This window comes from Borostomias antarcticus (assembly GCF_949987555.1).
Source record: "Borostomias antarcticus genome assembly, chromosome: 16".
Taxonomy (NCBI): domain Eukaryota; kingdom Metazoa; phylum Chordata; class Actinopteri; order Stomiiformes; family Stomiidae; genus Borostomias; species Borostomias antarcticus.
In genome coordinates, this window is record NC_140249.1 from 10,927,511 (window position 1) to 10,950,446 (window position 22,936).

The window sequence follows — 22,936 nt, forward strand, 5'->3', positions numbered from 1 at the left end:
TGAAAAGCTGAAAAGGAAACCACAAATAACCCGAGGAATGGTCTGTGAAATACTGTAGCATACAGTACTGTATTTTCCACTGTGTCATTGCACCATAGCATCCTCCAGCATTCAAGGCAACTCCTATAGGTTTGTTTTTCCTCATTCCACTGTGGCTGCCTTTGAGACAATAAGACCTTTGTTTCACTGTACATGAGTTGTGTGATTGCAAAAGTCTGTGATTGCAAAGAAACAATCATTATCATTATAAATACATCTATAATTCTAAATAAAATTGACCAGTCTGCTGAAAACAATGCAAATGTAATCCCAAATACTCAAAATTATTTATTGAGACAAATTAACTCTACCTCACCAGCCCTTTACACACCACCAAATTGCTGCTTTCATACAGTACTATCCAAAACATTGCTCTGTGAATAAACACAACACAGCACTCAAAACATAAATCCACAAGCTCATCTGACTTTTCGTTTGTCATGACGCTCTTTAGCTTTTCGTTGTTGATTTACAGGGGGTGATAGTTGTTTAACCAGGTGTTTAACCAAAGGGCTATGAATAGCAGTGCAGTGTTTGTTGGATGACAGTGTACTGTAAATTAAAGGCTTGGCTCCAGCGTGCTGGGATCCCTCTCTCTGCTGCCCCCCCTTCTCCACTCCTCTGTACTTCCTCGGCTCTCTCCTGTCAGTCTTCCACTGGCTCTTGCTGCTCCGCACTGGAATGGTTGTAGTCAGAGTTTGGATCAGCTCAGCCGAACAGTCATTCTAAGTAGGTATGCTCAGACTCTGATCTGCAGTCAGCTTTAAATCCACGCCGCCATTGGATCTCTTTCAACTGTTTTTCTAAGTCTGATCTCTGGTCAGTTGTAATCTAGCTCCATGTTGTTTTTTCTTCCAGCGGCATCCTCTAGAGGTTTGAGAGCGTGTTTGTCCCTCCTGTGAGGGCTCTGGAGGGGACCTGAGCCCAGCCTGTGGATGCTCACCATGGTAGAAAACATGGATTTTGAGAAGGAGGAGAAACGCTACTGCATCCGCGGGAAGCACGTGGCTCTCATCTGCCTTGTTGTGGTGGTCTCGGCCGTAGCTGTGGGGCTGGGGGTGGGCTTAACAAAGCCCGACGCCTCTCCAGCCCCCACCGAAGGCCCCCCCAAACCCACCACCAGCCCCCAGCCTCCCCCGGCTGACAGGGGGCCCTGCAAGCCGTCCAATGACACCAGTGGTGACTGGACACATTTTCGTCTGCCCATCTACGTGAAGCCTGTGCACTACGACTTGCATCTGGAGCCTGACCTGAACACTGACCTTTATACAGGGAGAGTGTCTGTCCATCTGGTGGTCACCCGGGCTACGCGCCACCTGTGGCTCCACATCCGCGAGACGTTCATCAGCACCGTCCCCAAACTGACGTTAAGAAGTGGACAGGCTGAGAGGGAGGTGGCAGTGAAAGGCTGCTTTGAGTACACTCCGCAGGAGTATGTGGTGGTGGAGACCGGGGAGGAGCTGGCAGCCACCAAACCAGACGAGGTCTACGTTCTCACCCTGGACTTCCAGGGGTGGCTCAATGGATCGCTAGTGGGCTTCTATAGAGTCACATATACGGAGAACAACGTTATCAAGTAAGTCCTGTGTGTGTGTGTGTGTGTGTGTGTGTGTGTGTGTGTGTGTCCATATTTGAGAAGAAAAGTATTCATCTCTCCCACATCTGGAACATAGCAAAAAGGTTGGAAGGACCAGTTAGGACCAGTGTTGTAGATATAATACCAAACTACATTCACTAGTTAGGGGCGCATGTGGAGACAAACATTAATGAATATGAGTAAGGTTAAAATAAGTCACTCTCTATCTACTCTGTTGAAATGTGTGCTGCATGTTTTATTTTAAAACTCGCATTTACTATAGTGATATGCCTTGTGGGAGAGGGAGAAAAGTCTGGCAAGCAACTTCAGACCTCTGGCCAAATTCCTTTAAGGACAGTTTGATCTTGGGAACAACTTTACAATACATAATATGAGTGTTGGCATGTGTGTGTGTGTGTGTGTGTGTGTGTGTGTGTGTGTGTGTGTGTGTGTGTGTGTGTGTGTGCGCGCGTGTGCGTGTGTCAGATAGAGAGGGGGGGCATGTGTGTATGTTTTTTTTTTGCATTCCTTTCTGGCAAATGTGCTCACTCAGATTCTGTCCTCACAAAGTCTGCTACTACTGCATCATTTCTATTGATGTATTATTACAACCATTATCTCTAGGCTACTACAGCTGCTACTATTACTGTACACATACCTCTTAAGTAAATGAGCCCTTACTATACTGTAGCTATGGAGATGATGATTCCTATAATTACCACTACCTCTGACACTACTACTCCTACAACCTCTACAACCATAAGTCGTAATAAAACGCAGGTGCTATTGCAAATGTTGTTCATCATTACTTCTACACTGTAATGTTCCACTGAACTGGGGAATTTCCATAATGACACATCCTGCCAACTACTTCATATCAATTCTTGGAACAAGTGGCACCGTGACATATGTAGAATGCTTTAGTTTGTAAAATGCATGTCCCATCTGGTAGCACTTTATTTCATGGGGGACCTGGGGACAATAGATTAAACCAGACAAGAAAAATCAGTTGAATATCTCTTCTGTTCTTTACCAGGGGTCCTGCGCAGTAGTGTAAGAACCCTATTGTAATTGGCAGCATTCATATATCTCCTGGAAGTGGTTTAATAAGTCTTTAAGTCCTAGACCAAAAATGCTAAAAATTGACAGGCCCAAACAGCAGACCAGGAGTAACTAGGCCACAAAGAGGCACACCGATTGGACCCTAGGGGGCGCTATAATAACCAATTTAGCAAACAAGGCTGGCATTTCCTAGCCTGGTATGACCATCCCGATCTAGCGAGCTCACTGCTTCGCTCCGCAATATCGGTCTGTCCTTCACCCCATAGAGAGCGATTACGTGGGCGGGGGTACTTGCCTTGACAGACAAACACCTTTAGCCAATCAGTGTTCAGCAAACTTTTGCCAAATCAAGTCGGAAGAACGGCAAAAACGTCATTTCCACCGAGACACTCCGCTAGTGCATACTCTTGTTCTTGTTTAAGTGTTGTGATTAAGCAATAACTGCACTTATAGCTGTGTTTATTCCTCTAACGTTAACGTTACCACTCGTTGCTTCGGGAGCCGCCATGTTTGTTTAGCGAGCGGGAGGGACACGAACCAATCAGGGGCTGCTTTCCACTGTGGGGCAGGACAGCAGTTAAAACACAGTCCCTGATTGGCCCGGTATGGTCTGGATTTTGTCATAATCGCTCTGGAGGAGACGAAGGCCAGACCGTTATGCGTTAGTGAAACAGAATGTGAGCTCGCGAGAACGGGATGGTCGTACCAGGCTAGGCATTTCCACCCTGTTGGATGAAAATGTATGAAACTTCGTAAATGAACATCATTCCTCATGGGGAGCAACTTTGCTCTTTGGACCCATGATGTTTGCCATGATGGATTTGGCTGTAGGTTGAAAATTTGGCTAAACCTATAAAAAGGTTCTCCTCATAAATCATAAGTCCAATCAGTCTGAATTTTCACAGGTAGGTTTAGGGTGAATGTCTTCCTATAGGGTGTTTAGAGCTAAGAAATCTCATCCAAGATGGCGGAGAAACTGTCATTTAAAGAAAAACCATGTCGGCCACAAAGTTCAAGTCCAATCAAAGCTTTATTTGTATAGCGCATTTCATACCCAGAGGGCAACACAATGCGCTTTACAGAGAACAAGAGAACAAGTCCTTATAGTCTTGTACAACAACAATCTAGTGACCTGAAACTCACTGGACATGAAGAGGGCACTATGTCAAAGCACTTGCATATATATATATATATATATATATATATATATATATATTAGTGGTGGGCATAGATTAATTTTTTTAATCTAGATTAATCTCACTGCAATCCTGGAGTTAATCTAGATTAATCTAGATTAAAATGGCTCATTTGAATTCTGCCGAAGGCATTCAAAATGTGTGCGCTACCTAAATAATAACCAAAAGTAAGCCCTTGAGAACGGCAAACGTAGCTAATGTTAGTTAGCCCTAATAACGTTAGCAAAACTGTGTAAATGTTAGGCTGAATTAAATACACTACATAACGTACCTAAGGCGAACGAGTGAAGTTCCCAGCTGACATCGATAAGGTGTACAGTAACGCCAAGGTAGTTTTCGTTGTTGACAGATGTCCAATGGTCCCCAGTCAGTGCTACACACGTCGCCCCTGCCAACTTGTCATCTCTCGCGGCTTTCTCTGCGGCGTGCTGGTTATGGATTCTCCTCATGATAGTTCGCCTCGCAGGTAGTTTGTAAGATGGGTCGCCTGTGGCCGCCTGGAGAAGAAGCTCAAGCCCATCATCTTCAACCACGCTGATAGGCCGGCAGTTGATGACAATCAACTGAGCTAGGAGGTTAGTTAGCTTGGCTGATAGAGCTGTGCTGACGGGCTTGCCTCGGTTACACTCGAACATTGTACTTTGACGAACACGACTTTTTCCCGGCGCTTCATCAGTGCTTGGCCCAGCATCCTTGCTAACATCAACTAAGGGATGCTTTGCGTTTAGGTGGTACCTGAGACTCGAGGAACTCCTACAGTAAACTAATTCCGCTTTGCACAAGGTGCACACAGCCTTGGTTTTGTCGAGGTTTCCATTGGGAAGCTTCTTGAAAACAAATTTGCCCTGGAGCAAACCCGGCTTCAGAGCGTCCTTTTTTTTATCGCGCGATAAGAGTCTGGCGTTAACGCAGCACGTTAACGCCGATAACGGCCCAGCACTAATATATATATAAATAAAAGGACATTAGTCTACAGCAGTGGTTCTTAACCTTGTTGGAGGTACCGAACCCCAACAGTTCCATATGCGCATTCACCGAACCCTTCTTAATTGGAAAAATAAAATTCAAAACATAGGTATATATTTTACTGGTGAACCGTGCATCAACATCAGTGTTCAAAGAACAAAACTATTAAAACATGATTTTCACACAAAAACAAAAACATAATAATGAATATTTACCTCAAATCAGTGTGACTTCTGCTGTTGCCTTTCAGAGACCAGTTCAGAAATGCGCGGCTTCACCTTGGCAAGTGCCACTCTCATGTCATTTTCGCAACAAAGTCTGTTCCTTTTCTTCGTTTTTATGTCCAGCATCCTCGAAAAGGATTGCTCGCAAAGATATGTTGTAACAAACGGTATGAAAATCTCCAGAGCTTTCTTAGCAATAACAGGGTACGTTACCATTTGTTGACACCAAAACGTTGAGAGCGTTGTTGTTCTGAAGAGTTGCTGTTGAACCTGGCTCTGCTGAATTTCAATGATTTCATCGAGGTATTCATCATTGACATCTGTTGTCTCAACACTAAACGTGAACGGCTGTCTCACCCATGCTGGATATGACTCTCTTGTAGGGAAGTATCCGTCGAGAGACTTTGCAAGCTCATCTAAGTGCGTGGCAATTGCTTGCTTCAGTTCCGCGTGTACAGAAATGTCTCCGATTCCAGATACATCTTCGATCTTACTTACACAGTCGTCCAGCAGGGGAAAGTTTGCGAAGTTATCGTTCTCTGTTCGTCGTTTCCATAACGGTAGCTTTTTTTGAAAAGCCTTCAGTTTTTCTTCCGCTTCGATGATGTTGACTCCACCGCCCTGCATCTGTTGATTGAGATGATTGAGAGCTGCGAAGATATCAGCCATGTACGCTAAAATGAGAATGAACTAAGAATTTTTTAAGCAATCTGCATGAGGATGTTGGTGCTCTTGCAAAAACAGGGCTAATTCCACACGCACGGCAAAAACACGATTCAGCACCTGTCCCCGGGATAACCACCGAACGTTAGAATGGTACAGAAGTACCTCGAATTCAGAGCCCATTTCTTTACACAGCTCACTGAAGATGCGGTGCCTCAGAGCACTATTTCGCACATAGTTCACGCATTCCACTACAATTTTTAATACTTCTGCCAGTTTTGGAGGCAAGGTTTTTGTTGCCAACGCATGCCTGTGCAGAATACAATGCGTAACAATGATGTGTGGTGCATCGGCTTTCACTAGCGCACCAAAACCAGACTTTCTTCCCAGCATGACTGGAGCTCCGTCCGAACAAACTGCAGAAACCATATCCCACGAAAGATTGTTGTCTTTGAAGAAGTCATCCACAAGTTTCTTCACATCGGCTGCCTTAGTTGTTGTCGTAAGAGGCTTACAAAATAAAAAATCTTCCTTTATCACGTCGTCTTTCACATAGCGCACAAATACAGCAAGCTGGCTTAGATTGGAAACGTCTGTGGTCTCGTCGAGTTGAAGGCTGAATTTTGCCGGGCTTGAAATCAGATCTGCAACTACTTGAGCCAAGATGTCTTTGCTCATGTCCTCTATTCTGTCGCTAATGGTGTCATTTGAAAGAGGAATTTGGGATAACTTGACTTCAGCCTCTTTTCCCAGCATGATATTCGCCATCTTCAACACAGCTGGTTTTATGAGTGTTTCACCAATGGTGTGTGGTTTGCCCTGCTTTGCGATCAGGTAAGCAACTTCGTACGATGCTGTGAGGATCGGTTTGTTGATGGGTACAAAGCCGAGAACAGGCAGAGTAGCCTTTTCATCGAATCTGGCTCTCTTCACCTTGAATTCAGCGAGCGTTGTGTTCTTGTATTGTCCATCTCCATGCAGCTTAAGGAAGTGTTCTCTTAGTTTTGCCGGTGCTAGACTAGAACTGCTCAACTTGGCATTGCAAATCATGCAGTTAGGACGCTGACTCCCATCACGTTCCGTTATACATGTGAATCCATATTGTACATATTCGTCCGACCACTTTCTTTTTTTGCTCGACATAGTTAGTATGAAGGGATTAAAATATTAAGAAAGAAATCACACGACAGTCACAATTCGACTACTGAGCGCGCCAAATTCCCTGCAGCACAGATAGGCCAAGCGATGTTGCGTGATCACCTGCAGCCAATGATGGCCAAGCGGGGCGTGTCATCACGAATCATATGAGTCGGGTGTGTGTCTTGACCTCCGCCGAACCCCTGAGACTGACTCACCGAACCCCTGGGGTTCGATCGAACCCAGGTTAAGAACCACTGGTCTACAGGTATTTGAAATTTGACCATTTTGGCAGGAAGCTAATTGCTAATGCTAATATAGTGTTTTAAAGCGAATTTTCTCATTGGCGCTTCACCCGATTCAATTGGTACCGCACTCTTGGGCATTGACTCCATCAAGTCTGATACGAACATCTTTCGTTAAAAATGTCATGATTTGTGTTGGTCAAAGTTGGCACTTTATGCTAAGTACTGCAGTTTCCATTCAAAATGTGCACACAGTGCCCTCTGACAGCTAGTCTGATAAGAACATGTTTCGTTAAAAATATCATGATTCGTTGTGCCTGTGGTAAATGTGTGACAATGCAATACTCAATACAGAGTAAATGGTGCTGTCATACCATATTGAATCCAGAGAGAACCAACTACAAACCTTAGCTGGCCGTTAACTGGTCTTGCTGGATTTACCTGGTGGGCCACCCTGTCAGTCTATGAGCCTGTCTGTCAGTCACCCCCTGTCAGTCTACCTCTGACAGTCTGTGGCTGGATGGTATATACAATTTTGCTGACTGTGGTAAATGTGTGACACAATGACCTCAATACAGAGTAGATGGCATGGATGTAGTAAATGAGACTCATGTCTAACATTCTGAACGATCCCTTTAAGCTACTTTTCCAATTCCAATTTTTAATACAACACACTGTTTCCATATATTCCAATATTATGCTACCAACTATATGTTTAGGTGCATGTCAATAACTTGAAATGGGAACAGGCACAGGGTTGCAAAATTGCGTTTTTTTGTCTTTCATATGATTTCAACTTAACATGGACTCTTGATATCAACTCTCAAGTTTTAATCAATGCGGTGGGGGGGGGGGGGTTCTCTACCACCAGAAAAATTGCCGGCACCGATCATGAGCCAACAGATGCCCGCAAATCATTCCCTTGTTTTGATGAGCCAAACAAGAAGGCCACCTACAAGATCTCCCTCACCCATGACCGCAGCTATGGGGCCCTCTCCAACATGCCCCAGGAGGTACAGCCTCTTTCACGGCCTGTTTATTTACTGCAGATTTAAAACAGAAAGTGTGCTGCTTTTCATTTCTGTAAATGGGGCGACTCGGGGGCGAAATTAGAAGCAAATGCTTTATTTAGCTTGCAAAATCAGCATTCTGAATAGGCTCCATACAGTATATTACAGCCTGATGATGCTACATAACAATATTTAGGCATGTTTGTATGTATGTATGTATTTATGCATGTATGTATGTCCATGTATCTCTATCTCATCACTAATAATCAATTAGAGTAAGAGACCAAGGTTTCAGCTGTTTGAATCCCAGGATGAATCAAAACAATAGTTAGGTATTGTTCTATGAGTGGAGTGAAGCCCCACAGGGCTCGCTCCTCAATGGCTTAGCCAACGTTAGTTAGGTACACTGAAAAAAACAGAAACATACATGCACCTGCGGCCAATCAACCTATATCTTCTCCCTGTGTCTTTGGAGTAGGGAACGTAGTACCCCAAAAACAGAGTCTGACTGACATCTTCATTAACCCAAAGCCCCTCTTCCATTCTAGGGCATTGAACAACTTCCTGGCAATAAAGTCAGAACCTCCTTCTTGAAGTCTGTTCCAATGAGTACCTATTTGGTATGTTTTGCTGTGCACCAGTTTGACTATGTGGAAAGACTTTCCTCTCGAGGAATTCCAGTGAGTATTTGCTCTTGTTTTTTGTTTTTGTATTTTCAGTGCAATGGAAATAGTTTTGCTGTATAAAAGTTCACAGTTCTGGTGTTTATCCAAAGTTAATGTCACAGCTGTCTCATCATCAGGCATGCTGATGAGACATTTTAGTGACGTACTGTACACACACAAACACACGCACACACACGCACACACACACACACACGTACACACACACACACCCCTACCCACACCCACCCATGCACCACCATCATCATTATCATCATCATCATAATCACCACCACCACCATGGCGTCCATACCTGTACATGTGTCACATCCGGCTTCTCTGTTTTCTCGTCCTCTCTCAACAGTTGAGAATCTATGCACAACCTGCACAAATCAAAACAGCAGAGTATGCTGCTAACACTACCAAGGTCATTTTCGACTACTTTGAGGAGTATTTCAACATGTCATACTCCCTCCCAAAGCTGGGTAATTTGAGATCTCCACTGATATAATGATGGGAAGTGGCTTTATTCTGTGAGGTTCAGTGAAAATTACAGTAGTTTGACAGGATAACACTTGATGTAAACTACTTTGTTCTGTTCTATCAGATAAGATTGCTATCCCTGACTTTGGCACGGGGGCCATGGAGAACTGGGGTCTGATAACCTACAGGGAAACCAACCTCCTCTATGACGAGAACGAGTCATCGTCTTATAACAAACAACGTGTGGCTAGCGTCATCGCCCACGAGCTGGTTCACCAGGTGAGAGATGGCAGAGAGAGAACATGAGAGAATGTTATGTTGCTCACAGAGAATTCATTATTACTTTTGTGGTAAAAACATGAAAAAATGTTCTTTCATTTTCTTTGACTTACCTGAAATTGTGGGTTATACATTCCAAGTTGACCCAAATAGCATCCACCAATGTTGACAGAATGATCACAATATGTTCTGCTTGATGATCACAATATGTTCTGCCTCCGGAAGGCTCTTGAGCATACTCATTCAACATTTTGTTTCAGATATTATCAGGAATACGTTCCCATCACTCCTGCTATAATAATTTAAATGAATTATGGATATAATACATTATACTAGTGTATGTGTATGTAACTTCAGAAAGATATTAATTCTTCTAAAAACAAGAAGAAACAGTTTAGTCATCCTAAAATCATGTTATAATACTGTAATTACCGTAATAATGTTTAAAGAGGACTGCGTGGGTAGAAAGATTGCATTCAGAGAAGGGAACATGCCTATCTTTGTTCCAGCCAATCACTGGCTTTGAGATTTGTCATGAAAATCCTTGACTTGACAACCTTGTACAGTATCCTGTCTTCCAGTTATCCATCAAGCCTTTTATGATGTTCAACACAATAGCGGCTTTCATCAAAGATATATGTCCTCTGTTAAGGGCAATAACAGGGTGACAAAGCTGTCCATAAAGTTTTATGAACTGTTCAAAGTTACAGGAATAAGCAACAATTTGAATAATACTGTAGTGTACTCTATGTCCCTCCTGCAGTGGTTTGGGAACATTGTAACCATGGATTGGTGGGATGACCTCTGGCTAAATGAAGGTTTTGCCAGTTTCTTCGAGTACATTGGTGTAGAGAAGGCTGAGCCTACATGGAAAATGGTAGGTGTTTTTTAGAACATTGGCGCTATCACCTACAGTTAAAATTGCTGGCACGAAATTGATGACTAAATGGAAGCATTTTGCTTACGCATTATGCTACAGCGACAAATCCATGGGGACGAATCACAGTTGCTGTCTGTCCGGCAACAAACTATCAACATCCACAATATCCAAAACACCCTTACTGTACAGTATGAGACCTGAAACTACCGATGGGGTTGTTTAGATTACGATCATGTTGCATACATGTTGCAGACTGTAGCACGTTGTTACAATGGATTCCGATTCCATGGCTTGTAGATGATGGGTAAGATGGTTAGCAGTGGGTGGAATAGTGCCTTTTGGATTAAGTTAGTGCTGAAATCCCAAATCCTTGAATTCCATTTAAATGAAAACAAATATTATATTTTACCAGTTCTTGAATTGGAATTTCAACTCATGTCCTAAAATGGGATAATTAAAATGTAATTGATTAAATCTAATGGATATTAACACATCTTCAAATAATTACCATTATTCTTGTTCAAAAGCGTGACATCATGATCATCAGTGATGTACTTCCTGTCATGGAGGATGACGCCCTCCTCTCCTCCCATCCAATCATTGTGGATGTGTCAACTCCTGCCGAAATTACCTCTGTGTTTGATGCAATATCCTACAGCAAGGTATTTTAATAGCATTCCATATTTTACCCTAGTACAGAATGACAAAATAGACAATAACCACAGTAATTTTCCAAGCACTTTTGAGAACACGTCTGTAGTAGTATAAAGATCTTGCATGATTGATTTGTTCATAAATATGTCATACAAATATTGCAACAAACTGTTTCCTTCTAAAAGCAAACAAAACAACTTTGAGAAGCATTGAAAAGAGGATACACAAACTTTTAAATGCAGTTTAATTCCCCATTTTCTCCTCTGTCTAGGGAGCCTCAATTCTTAGGATGTTGGAAGACTGGATGGGTCGGGACACTTTCAGAGATGGCTGTCGAGTAAGATCATACCCATTATTTCGTCACCTTCTTAAAATAATAGCCTGAGTAATTTTTAGAGGAAAACATTTTTTTTGCCTGAGCCATCTCTCCACAGTGCTGGTCACCTCTGGTCAAATTGCCTACATCCTCAATTGAAAAGATCACACTGTTCCTACCCTGGTAGTATAATGCCTATGTCAAACTATGCCTATATTGACTTAGGCCATTTTATTTTTTTGAAAAACTTGAAAATATGACTTAGACCATTATTATAAGAAGGTGATGATTTATTTGCTTATTACACACAACACCTACATACAAAACACCCTTTGAAAAAAGTTTCACAAGTACTGAAATACTTAGTCATTGTGAATAGGCTGGCCCATAGTGTAATGTGTGAAAAGTCACATTAAACTTAAAAATGTGTGTATTTACTTCTTCTTCGTCGTGGGTGTCAGTTGCTGCTTTCTTTTCCCCTCAGGCTCTGGGCCGAGGGGCTATCCTTTACCACCCCGAGCCTGGGTGAGGGGTCACCAGGGCTATATATCCCGACCCATGTCACCGTTTCGTCATCCACAACTGTCAGGCCGTTGGGTGCCCGATATATCGGACAGTCCTGGATGACGTGGTATGTGGTTTGCTCCTCTGCGCCACACTCGCAAGTCGCACAGGATGCCAAGCCCCATCTGTGTGTTGATGAGCGGAAGAGACCGACGCCGGTCCGGAGACAGTTAAGCCTTACCCACACCGGCCTGAGTAAGTCCATCCCGGTAGGGGAAGGACCAGCTAACGGGATGAAATTACTGAGTCTGGAGGTGTTTGTCTCCCACTCTGCATGCCAGGTGTGGTCCGCCCATCCTGCCTCGCTGATGTTACGGGCCACTCACCCGCTTCCGTTTGATGCGTCAACATTGACGGATGCCATTCACTTTCAATGGCTGCAGCCGAATGGCATTCTGGTTCCGTTGTTGTCCCGGTGCGTTGCGTTCCTATATCTACGGTCGATCTCCCACTTTGGAACCCGGCCTGCTCTTGTGGGAGCAGCAGGTCGATGACTGGTTTGACGCAGGCGTAGATAAGACACTCAAGGATCTTGAAGGGGATACATAACAGAGAGATGGGGCGGTAACTCTTGGGGTCCCGTTCGAGTTTGTTCTGCTTAGGGATTGTGACAACAAGGGCTCTTCTCCAGATTTTGGGGATCCTGAGTTGGCGCAAGGAGGAAGAGAGGAACGCTCTTAACAAGGACTTCAAGGCAGGTGCGGCATGGATTATGATCCCCGATAGAGATAGATAGAATCAGGCCCTGGAGCTTTCCCTGGCTTTCCCTGCTGGAGGGCAGCAGCGAACTCCTCTGGTGTGAATTCACCAGAGACGTTACCACCGCTAGGAGTTGTGGCCTTCCAGAGGTCAGGCACTTCTTTTACCACAAGACGTGATGATTCACGGTCTTTGCCCTCGTATGTCCCACTTTTCACAAATTGTGTTGCAATTTCATTTCCAGAGAAGGGGCAGTGACGGGGGGAGTGTCTAGACCTAGCAGTGAGGTTGTTAAGGATGCTCCATGCCTTGCAGCTGGAGTGTGAGAAGTCGATGGAGTAAATGGCCTCCTCCCAGCACTCTTGTCTCCTTCGGCTGAGTCTTGACAGCAGGGCTGAAGCAAGCATGTCTGACTCAGCTCCTGGGGGGGCCCGGAGGAAGGCTCAGTAGAGACTCTAGCACTCCGCATCCTAGCACGGTTTGTAGCTGCTGCGACGTCTGCATGGGATGGATTTTTGTTGCGCTTTCACCAGTATGCTGCAGAGTTCCCGGTATGCCTCGTCCACGTTGTTGGTGTTAGGTGGTGGGAGGTACCTCGTGGATCTAGAAGACTGGCTGCGTTCTTGGGATTGTACAACAGGGCCAGGCTGTTGTTAGCTGCCCAAGCAGTCAGGTTTTCTCCATCGGATGTATTGGTGCTGTACCCCCAATCCTCATGCTGGCAATTGAAGTCGCCAGCTTAGAGGCAGGAGTGGGGGAAGACTGGGAGATATGCTGATGTGATACGCGAGGGTAGAGGCTTGTAGACGTTGACGAACGTCCACGCACAACCACTCAATCTCCGATCCAGTCAGGGATTGGTCGACGAGAGTCCAGTTCAAGGACTTTCAAGGTCTTTGATGGACGAATGTAGCAAGGTCATACTTCCTGCTTAGGATAGACCCAGCTAGAGCAAAAGTTGGGAGAACTAGCTTATCTGCTGTTACTCAGTGGGTCTCCTGGAGGAGGATGACGAGGGCCTTGGTGGTGCAGGCCTGGTGCTCGATGAGGTCAATCTTACTGGGGGTGAGCCCTTTGGTGTTCAGCTGCAGGATTCTGGCCTCCTCACCTGTGGCAGGCGAACACCAGCCCGGGTGGTGGCCCTCAGTTGGCAGACTTTGCTTCACTTTCTGTATTTACTGTGTGGACTTCAAATATGTTTCCATGTTCAGTATACATTTTGAAATCCCTTTAATCCACATCCATTATGTGTATGACCTGCCAGTACGTCATTATAATACTGTACTATCATCACTATCATAGATCTCCAGCGGTATATCAGCAATGCTACTGGAAAACTAATAATCTGTTTTTTCTTCTCATTGGGCAGAAATACTTGAAAGACTACCATTTTACAAATGCCAAAACAGCAAACTTCTGGTCTTCTCTTACTGAGGTATATTTTAATTGGCACCTTGATGATGTCTAGTTTAGGTAGAATGTTTATATTCTATTAAATATTTGTGATATTTGTTGTGTCTAGTGAGTGTCTATGAAGATGCAGTCATATTGCAGCACTGTCAATACAAAAATATTATTTGCAACTATGTGGTAAATTTTAATCAATGGCAGAAAGGTTGCTTCATGAAATAACTTTTGATTACCTATACTGTACTTTCATTCATATGACTCTGTGAAAATTAAAGGTGAGTGGGTTGCCTGTGGCTGAAGTCATGGACACATGGACCAAACAAATGGGTTACCCTGTGTTGGACCTGGCTATTGTGGGGACTCAAGCCAAGCTCACCCAGCGACGATTCCTCCTGGACCCCAATGCCAATCCCACCCAGCCCCCATCACCATTTGGGTCAGCAATACTGATTTCAAAACTCCATTTATGTTCATTATAAATATAGCTACATTACATACATCAGATGAAGATACAGGTTACATTGATACATGTTACATTCTGAGGTCTTAATTTAAATTGAATAAGTAAAAACACAGAAGACAAATGCCATAAATGGCATTGGATAGCAAATCAGCTTCAAATCTGTTTCAGTACTTGCAGTGTTTTTCTTACAGGTACAAATGGACAGTCCCTGTGAAGTGGCACTCTGTGATTACTAATAAAAATATGTCAACTATGTTTAACAAAAGTGATACAGGTAAAATCCTTAAAACCTTGGAACATAAAATGTCACATACATTGATCTTTACAAAAGCATTGTGCAATTATAATATTCTGTTGTCTAATTTCAATATTGTTCTCTAAAAATATGTCTTGACATGATGTGACTTTAAAAGTGAAAAGCATGGTGTGCATGCAAATTATTAAGAGGGTTAAAATGAGTTTACTCTTTGCACAGCACCTTGAAAATGTGGCCTTATGGCCTAATGCCTATGGTCTGGTAACGTTTTGTCTTTTATAATCAAATTCAGAGCTTACTTTACCTGACTACTCCACTTCTACTGATGGACTCTTGAAGGTCAACAATGATCATATTGGATTCTATAGAGTCAATCACGATGACAATATGTGGAACAGCTTAAGTCAACAGCTCCAATCAAACCACCTGGTAATTACATTGTACAGTAGTTATTACAACCATTCTCATAAAGAAATGAAAGGGGTTTTGCTATGTTGCAGTCCATCATAGGACATACAGTATTCAATCATACTTGATATATGTCATACATATTTTTTAGTATTTTTTATTTATAATGGAATATCAATATAATGTTATTTTAATTGAATTAAAAACATATATATAATGTAGTCATTATAGTCTTGCTGTCTTGGGTGAGGTTAAAACTGGCTCAATAAATATTCAAGTAGTGTTATTGTGATGTAGTCTACTGTAGCTTTATCAACACAGCGTTGTTGTATGTTGTGTTGCAGGGAAGCTATATAAAGAAATAATTTAAGTTGTATGTTTTGTATTCATTACATTATAACACTTTAATTACTAGGAGTTTGACGCAGCTGACCGAAGCAGTTACATTGATGACGTCTTTGCTCTGGGGAGGTAAGATGGCAGCCGAGTATATATATATATATATATATAACTACAATAGAACAGAAACAGACTTTTTCATTCCAAATCTTATAGAAAAAAATGAGGATACTGACTGCAAGATCTGTTGGTATTTTATTTATTTATTTATCAGAGCAAACTTGGATTATGGTAATGCCTTCAACATGACGAAATACCTGACTAAAGAGACTGAATACATCATTTGGGATCGTGTGTCCTCCTCTATTGCCTATGTGAGAGATATGCTTTCAGACAACAGTGCTCTCTACCCAAAGTTTCAGGTGAGTGTGCTAAGTGAGTGTGCTGAAAGATCTGTAATGTTTTAATTAGGTGGGCTAGCTTGCAGAAGCTAGCCCAACTTGTGATATTCCCACTATTTCTTTCTTTCTTTCTTATTATTCTCCCCAGTTTTTGTCTCCTTAACTACTTCTTCATACTTCGTGCTAGAAACTTCATTCAAACTTTAAAATGTTCATAATGTTTAGCTCTTTAACGGATCCATTCAGATTTGTGATATTTTTTTAATAGTTTTTTTGAAATTTAACTTTTAAAACTATTTTTGTCCTATTGAAACTGCTTGAAACTGCTTTTGGAATGTTCAGAAACTTTATGTTTTTAGAGTGGTGGCAGCAGTTGCTTTGAAAATATTCACAAATTTTGTAAACTGCTGGCACTCCTACAGTTTTGACAGCTCACACACATATTATATATCAAAATGTTCACACAACTGTGCTGATTCGTACAATGTAAGTATCTAAGCTGTGTGACTTACAGTTTTCGCTGTATGACGATTTGTTCGGCAACTGCGCTCCCCATTGAAACGTATGGCACTGCACTCTAACTTTTGAGCTGTTAATTTTGCATTTTTACCGTTTTTCTAACTTGTCGCTATGCCTACAGTTTTAACAGCTCATACACATATTATATATATCGAAATGTTCACACAACTGTGCTGATTCCTATTTTGAGGTATGATGATTTGTTTGGCAACTGCGCTCCCCATTGGAACATATGGTGCCGCACTAACTTTTGAGCTGCTAATTTTGCATTTTTACCCTTTTTCTAACTTGTCGCCATGCCTACAGTGTTTAAGCTATACGGACATATTATACATAGAAATGTTCTCAGGATTCCTATTGTGTCCATATACAGTATAAGCTGTAACATTTATAGTTTTCGCGATAGAGCTGTCTGAAGCGGACCATGTCTAGGATTAGAGTGTCAGTTGGGATTAGACTGGTGGCAGCTGTTGCTTTTTTTAAATTTGTGTGCATGTGCAGCCTCTCTTAAAGGTACAGGCACCCTTTTATAACTAATGTGGTAGCACAGAACTCAGCCAAAGTGGAATAGAGACACATGATCTTCACTGGTGGGGGCCGGTGGGTAGCCCGGAGAGGAGTACACTGTTCCTGACTGGCTATGACCAAAAGAGGCGGAGCCTCGCCACCACGCCACTATTCACGCCACAGAAGCCACTTTTCAGCCCCTGAGTGGGCTAGAGACACACAGTCTTCAATGGTGGATGCATGGAAATTGCCCGGAGGTCACTGAACTGTCCCCGACTAGCTGTGACCCATGGGGGCGGAGCCTAACCAGCACGCCACTATCCACGCCACGGGCCCCACAACTCAGCCCCTGAGTGGGCTAGAGACACACGGTCTTCACCGGTGGAGTCAGGTAGGTGGACCGGAGAGGGGTACATTGTCCCCGACTGGCTCTGACCTGAAGGGGCGGAGTCTCACCACCACGCCACTATCCACACCACGGGCCCCACAACTCAGCCCCTGAGTGGGCTAGAGACACATGGTCTTCACCGGTGCGGGCGGATAGGTGGCCCGGAGAGGGGTACACTGTCCCCGACCAGCTCTGACCTGAGGGGGCGGAACCCGCCACCACGCCACTGTCCACGCCACGGACCCCACAATTCAGCCCCTGAGTGGGCTAGAGACGCACGGTCTTCACCGGTGGGTGCATGGAGATTGCCCGGTCCTTAGTAGTTCTAGCAGTAGCTGTTACATACAGCTGCAGCAGCTAGCCCACCTCACATTTTCTCCAGGAAATGTACTTTCTAGTTTACAATTGAGCTTCACCCTCAAAAGCAATCACAACACACCAGACTGTACTTGAAAAGTTATTCAAAAGTTTTTTTGAACCCCTACACTAGAACACTTGTTTAAGATAATCAAGGTTTGGATGGGAAGCTCCTTCATAAAATTTTGTGTGTTGCATGTAGGCAGGGAAAAAAATAGCTCTTCTGGTGCCAGACTGGTTCTATCTAGGTTTGGGTAATCATTTTTTCCTTTTGTGCTAGAGAGTATAACTCCATGTCTCCTATATTCCCAACAGACCTTTTTCCGTGAGAATGTGCGCAATATATCCACCCAGCTAGGATGGGAAGATGTAGGAACTCAGACTACTAGGTAGGTGTGGAAGTGAGAGCTTGTCCTCTGCAGTAAGATTCTTTATTGCATGATAGGCTCAATATCAATACAATTGCTTTAAAGACATTAGCACCCTACCTTAATTTGACATGAATTACTGTTACTACATAGTAATGTACTATGTAATTGCATGTTATTAACGTTAAGCGCCATAGGTTATTAAATAAGTGAAACAAGATATGGGGTGGCAAGTGGTGTATGTGTGTGTGTGTATGGGAGGGGGGTGGGGGGGCAGTAAGTGGATGTGGTATAAGGGCTATGTTACCAAAACAAGATCACCTGCACTTCCTCCTGGAGAGTCTGCTATATTTGATTGTCATGCAGGTTACTGCGAGAGACAGTCTTAGGAATTGCGTGTCAAATGGGCGATGAAGATGCGCTGAACCAGGCATCTGCTATCTTTGATCAGTGGATTGAAGGAACCATCAGGTATTAATGCTAAATAAAAGCCTTATATTCACATTAGCCACTAATTTATTTCAGCATGTTTATTGCAGTGCATTCAGGGGTATACTCTTCTACTGTAGGTACAATATCAAACATAAATGTATTGATAAATTTGACCTTCAGTTTTAATGACTCATGCTATTAAAGGAACCACACTTACCATTTTAGTCATGCAGTTTTCAAATATAGCTACATGCTAACATTCATTCATAACTGAAGGGAAGTAGCTCTACTGTATGCAATTACGATATGTTAACCAATTCTTCTTTCAGACAGTCCTTGTAAGGTATAAATTACCCCTTTACACTCAAGTGGTAAAAATGAAGCACTGCATTCGATGCCATAAGTACTTCTTATGGAGCCCTAATTGTTCCTTGACATTTTGACCTCTAGCAGTGTGGCGGTCAACTTGCGGTTGCTGGTGTATCGATACGGCATGAAGAATTCCGGCACAGAGCCAAAGTGGGAGGTCATGTTTGATAGGTACCGAAAAGCAACATTGGCCCAAGAAAAGGACAAGCTCCTCTCTGGACTGGCATCTGTTGAGAACGTCGCTCTTCTTTACAAGTAAACAATGTCATTCTAAATCTTTTTTTGTGGTTAATGCAAAATATTTCATGTTTCTATGTGTCAGTCATATTATTCCAATTTCAGTGGGTACCATATTCATAAATACAAGTAAATACAAAATAATTTTAAGTAATTAATTTTGCCTATTTACCATTTACCAATGCTTACACTTTGCCTCAAGAGAGTAAGGGTTCTGTTGCCTTGAGTTACTAACATTTTATCATTGAAGTAGGTCCATATTATCATTTAGTGTGACGCCTTATTTAAGACATTCATTTCCAGTCGTAATTTTTTCCCTGCCTATATAAATGAAATTACATTTTGTTGCTATTTTGATTAAATTACAGTTAGGTTTAGGGTTAGGCATTTAGAGTTAGGCATTACACTTGTTAAGGGTTCAGGTAAAGTTTACTCCAACAAGAAGCACTTGCACAACAAAAATGACTGAACTTTGCCCTTTGATTACAAGCAACACCCTCCACCACCACCATTGTGTGTTTGTGCCTTAGAATTACTAGTTCCAAAAAGGCAGGAAAAACATACTAAACATATATATTGCATCAACATACAGTATGTACAAAAATGTCCTCTGGACTAAAATTACTCATCAATCACCTCTGAACAAATGTATGTTCTCCTGAAAATGCTGTGTTTTACAGGTTACTTGAAGCATCTAAAAATGAAAGTGTTGTGAGAAGTCAGGATCTGTTCACTGTGGTCCGCTACGTATCTCTGAATCGATTAGGCAAGATTATGGCCTGGGACTGGGTCACCCTCAACTGGAACTATCTGGTGCAGAGGTGAGCCAATTCACTGAATCAATTCTCACAGTCTGAATTGAAAGTCACTGAGACAGTAATGATTTTATGTGCTTGAGGTGAGTCCCTGAATCAACTGAGCCAACAGTATTATAGATTACAACCCAAGTGCAAACTTCTAACCTGACGCGCCAGATGGTCTGGACTGATCTGTGAGAGAAACAGAATATGAGCTCACAAGATCAGGATGATCTCACGCGGCTAGCAACCTACAGTACAGTACTGCTGTGTCCTACACACAATAACACACAAGATATTCATTTGTATTTTTATAATAATAATAATATTTTTTTACAGGTACACCATCAATGACAGAAACTTGGGGCGTCTGCTGACTCGAATCACCACAACGTACAACACCGACGTACAGCTGTGGCAGGTTAGGAGAACAGTTCTCCACTCTTTGTTTGAGTAGATGAAACACCTTTATTTGAATATATGATCTACAGATGCTCACTCTTTCTAGAAACCATTCTGTCAACAGTGACTGGTTAAAGATACTGGTTAAAGTGGCGCTCCAAGATGTTGAACATGTACAGTATCTAGTTTTTGCAATAACTGGTAGTGTATTATAGAAGGATACAAATATTTCTGGCTGTAATCCAGGTATTTCTGGGAACCTACGCTAGCATAGCATCCAAAATCCCCAAAACAGTTGTTTGTTACAATAAGGACAAGAAATTCACAGAAAATTCCATCTGCCAGGGAAAATTCTGTCTGCTTCATTCTCATGTTCTGTGGGTGTGGGTACAACCATACTCCCATAAGGCCATAGAAGAATGTCCCGTGTAGCTGATTGGATCACAGCATGCACACACGCCTGTGCCATTAACCAGGTGTGGCCATGCCTCTATGGGAGGAGGCACCCTCAGCTCAAAGTACTAAATTAGCTCAAAGTTATAAATTACTTTTTATAAACGTTCTGGTGTCGACTCAACAAATAATAATACTTATATGCTTGCTGTAGCAGAGCCTTTAAAATGTCTATAAAGATGTGGTTTTCACACAGCTCTTCTCAATTTATTATAGCAATATTTAAATATTTAAAATCGTACATACTGCAGCATTAAGCTTATTATTAGTGGAATGTTGAATATTGGTTAATTAGTTGATGTACTGTAGCATGAATAAACCACCAAAAGGAGAATCTCATACATGTGATTAATTCATGCTGTGGTCAAGATTCACAGTAGCTTTTGTGTGTGGTTGCATTTTTAGATGGAACACTTTTTTAAACTCACACCTAACGCTGGAGCTGGAGAGGGGCCTAGGAAGCAGGCTCTGGAGACGGTGAGGAACAACATTGAATGGATCAAAAGGAACAAGGATGAGATCCGCTCATGGCTAGAAAGCAATGTTGTTTCTTAATGATATCATCAGGTTTTAACACTGAATGTTTTACCTGATGTACAGTCCTTCAAAAGAGAATGATGCACAATTCTACAAATCCAACTGCCTTACTATTGTCACTACAGCTGGTATTGAAAGCACAGCATGAATTGACATGAAGTACCAGTATGTTCGAGAAGTACATTATTATTATTATTATTATTATTGAATTAAGTCTTGCCTATCACCACCAAACATCTCACATAGGCTACTGTACAGATAACATCATACTGTAACTTAAAGACCTTATGTGCTATGTTATATTACAATTTCCAAATGTCTTCTATTGTATAACAGCAATTAGCAATCAAAAGATTAATTAAAATGCCAAACTATGTGGGAAGTTAATTTCATCAGAACAGCCTTTTGAACAACAACCCGTTCTTTCTGCCACCGTGGGGGGGAGGGGGGGGGTTTCAGGACCAGATTGTTGTGGCTGTCTCAGCCATCAGCAGTGAGCCAGGCTTATACAGTATACCGTAAACAGTATCTCTCTGCTTTGTTTGGGTCTGCCTCCCCATCAGGATTTAGATATTGAAAAATGACCTGCCCATTCAGATGGAAGAGAGAATTTTCAGGAGCAAAAAAAGTATATAATAAAGCCTTTTTCATTCAGTATAAAGGAAACAAATCTTTTAACTGATTTGTTGTGATTAAGGGGATAATTTTGCTGCAGCATTCAACTGAAATATAAAACTTGACACAAGTCTTTTTTTTTTTTTTTACAAAGTCAATGTACAGCACTCCATCTCTGTTATGAATGCATATTACAGTACGTTTAAGCTCAGGTGGCTGGCGAGTCTAGCTGGCAATCTAAAACCAGTGGCGTAATGGAGGGTATATCGAGATATACAGAGTATAGGCTTACCCACTTCTTTATCCATGGACCCACAGTATACCCACCTCTTCAACCACCACTAATGTAAAAACGAACATTTCTGCTACAGTATACCCACAGAGTATTCTGAACACACGTCTTCAGTCACCACTACACCCCTATCTAACACCGCCCAAAGGCCTGGCTGTGCTGGTCTAGGGGAATGATGCATTTACCACACGACCCCCAGTATCCTATCAGTAACACACGACCCCCAGTATCCTATCAGTAACACACGACCCCCAGTATCCTATCAGTAACACATGACCCCCAGTATCCTATCAGTAACACACGACCCCCAGTATCCTATCAGTAACACACGACCCCCAGTATCCTATCAGTAACCCGGATACAGTTACATTAGAGCACACATTGTCCTGCAACCCATCGGATCAGAGGAGAGGAGGGCGCCCACCTGATTCACCATCCACTCCTCTCTCAGTTCCTTCAGATGGGTTAAACACAGTTCACAAAGGTCCATCCAGACAGTCCTGGGCAGGAAGCCATATTCACCGTGGAAAGGTTCATCAGCGTCCTCGTGGCTCTCCCTGGCTGCCCCGTGCGCCATCTGACATCACTTCCCACTACCGCTTCTTGAGTGTCATATTCACCTGCCACCTTTCCCTTAAAGCAGGGGGGTCAAATTCAAACTAACTGAGGGCCACACAGGGGGTTGTGAATAAAATCAGGGGCCAGACATTTATTACAATGACACTTTAAAT

The 22,936-nt window shown here is 42.6% G+C and overlaps 1 protein-coding gene across 1 annotated transcript; it reads left to right on the forward strand.

The window, feature by feature from the left end:
- Nucleotides 1-983: 983 nt before the first annotated feature.
- enpep (glutamyl aminopeptidase) lies at nucleotides 984-21,316 on the forward strand (the record flags this gene model as incomplete). Its single annotated transcript, XM_084451162.1, has 20 exons — nucleotides 984-1,615; nucleotides 7,980-8,121; nucleotides 8,667-8,798; nucleotides 9,145-9,265; nucleotides 9,388-9,542; nucleotides 10,306-10,419; nucleotides 10,950-11,084; nucleotides 11,348-11,413; nucleotides 14,025-14,090; nucleotides 14,341-14,501; nucleotides 14,720-14,802; nucleotides 15,077-15,213; nucleotides 15,608-15,663; nucleotides 15,806-15,953; nucleotides 18,019-18,092; nucleotides 18,438-18,542; nucleotides 18,954-19,127; nucleotides 19,790-19,930; nucleotides 20,246-20,327; nucleotides 21,167-21,316. The coding sequence occupies 20 exons, from the start codon at nucleotides 984-986 to the stop codon at nucleotides 21,314-21,316; spliced, it is 2,874 nt and encodes a 957-aa protein (XP_084307288.1).
- Between the last annotated feature and the right edge of the window lie 1,620 nt (nucleotides 21,317-22,936).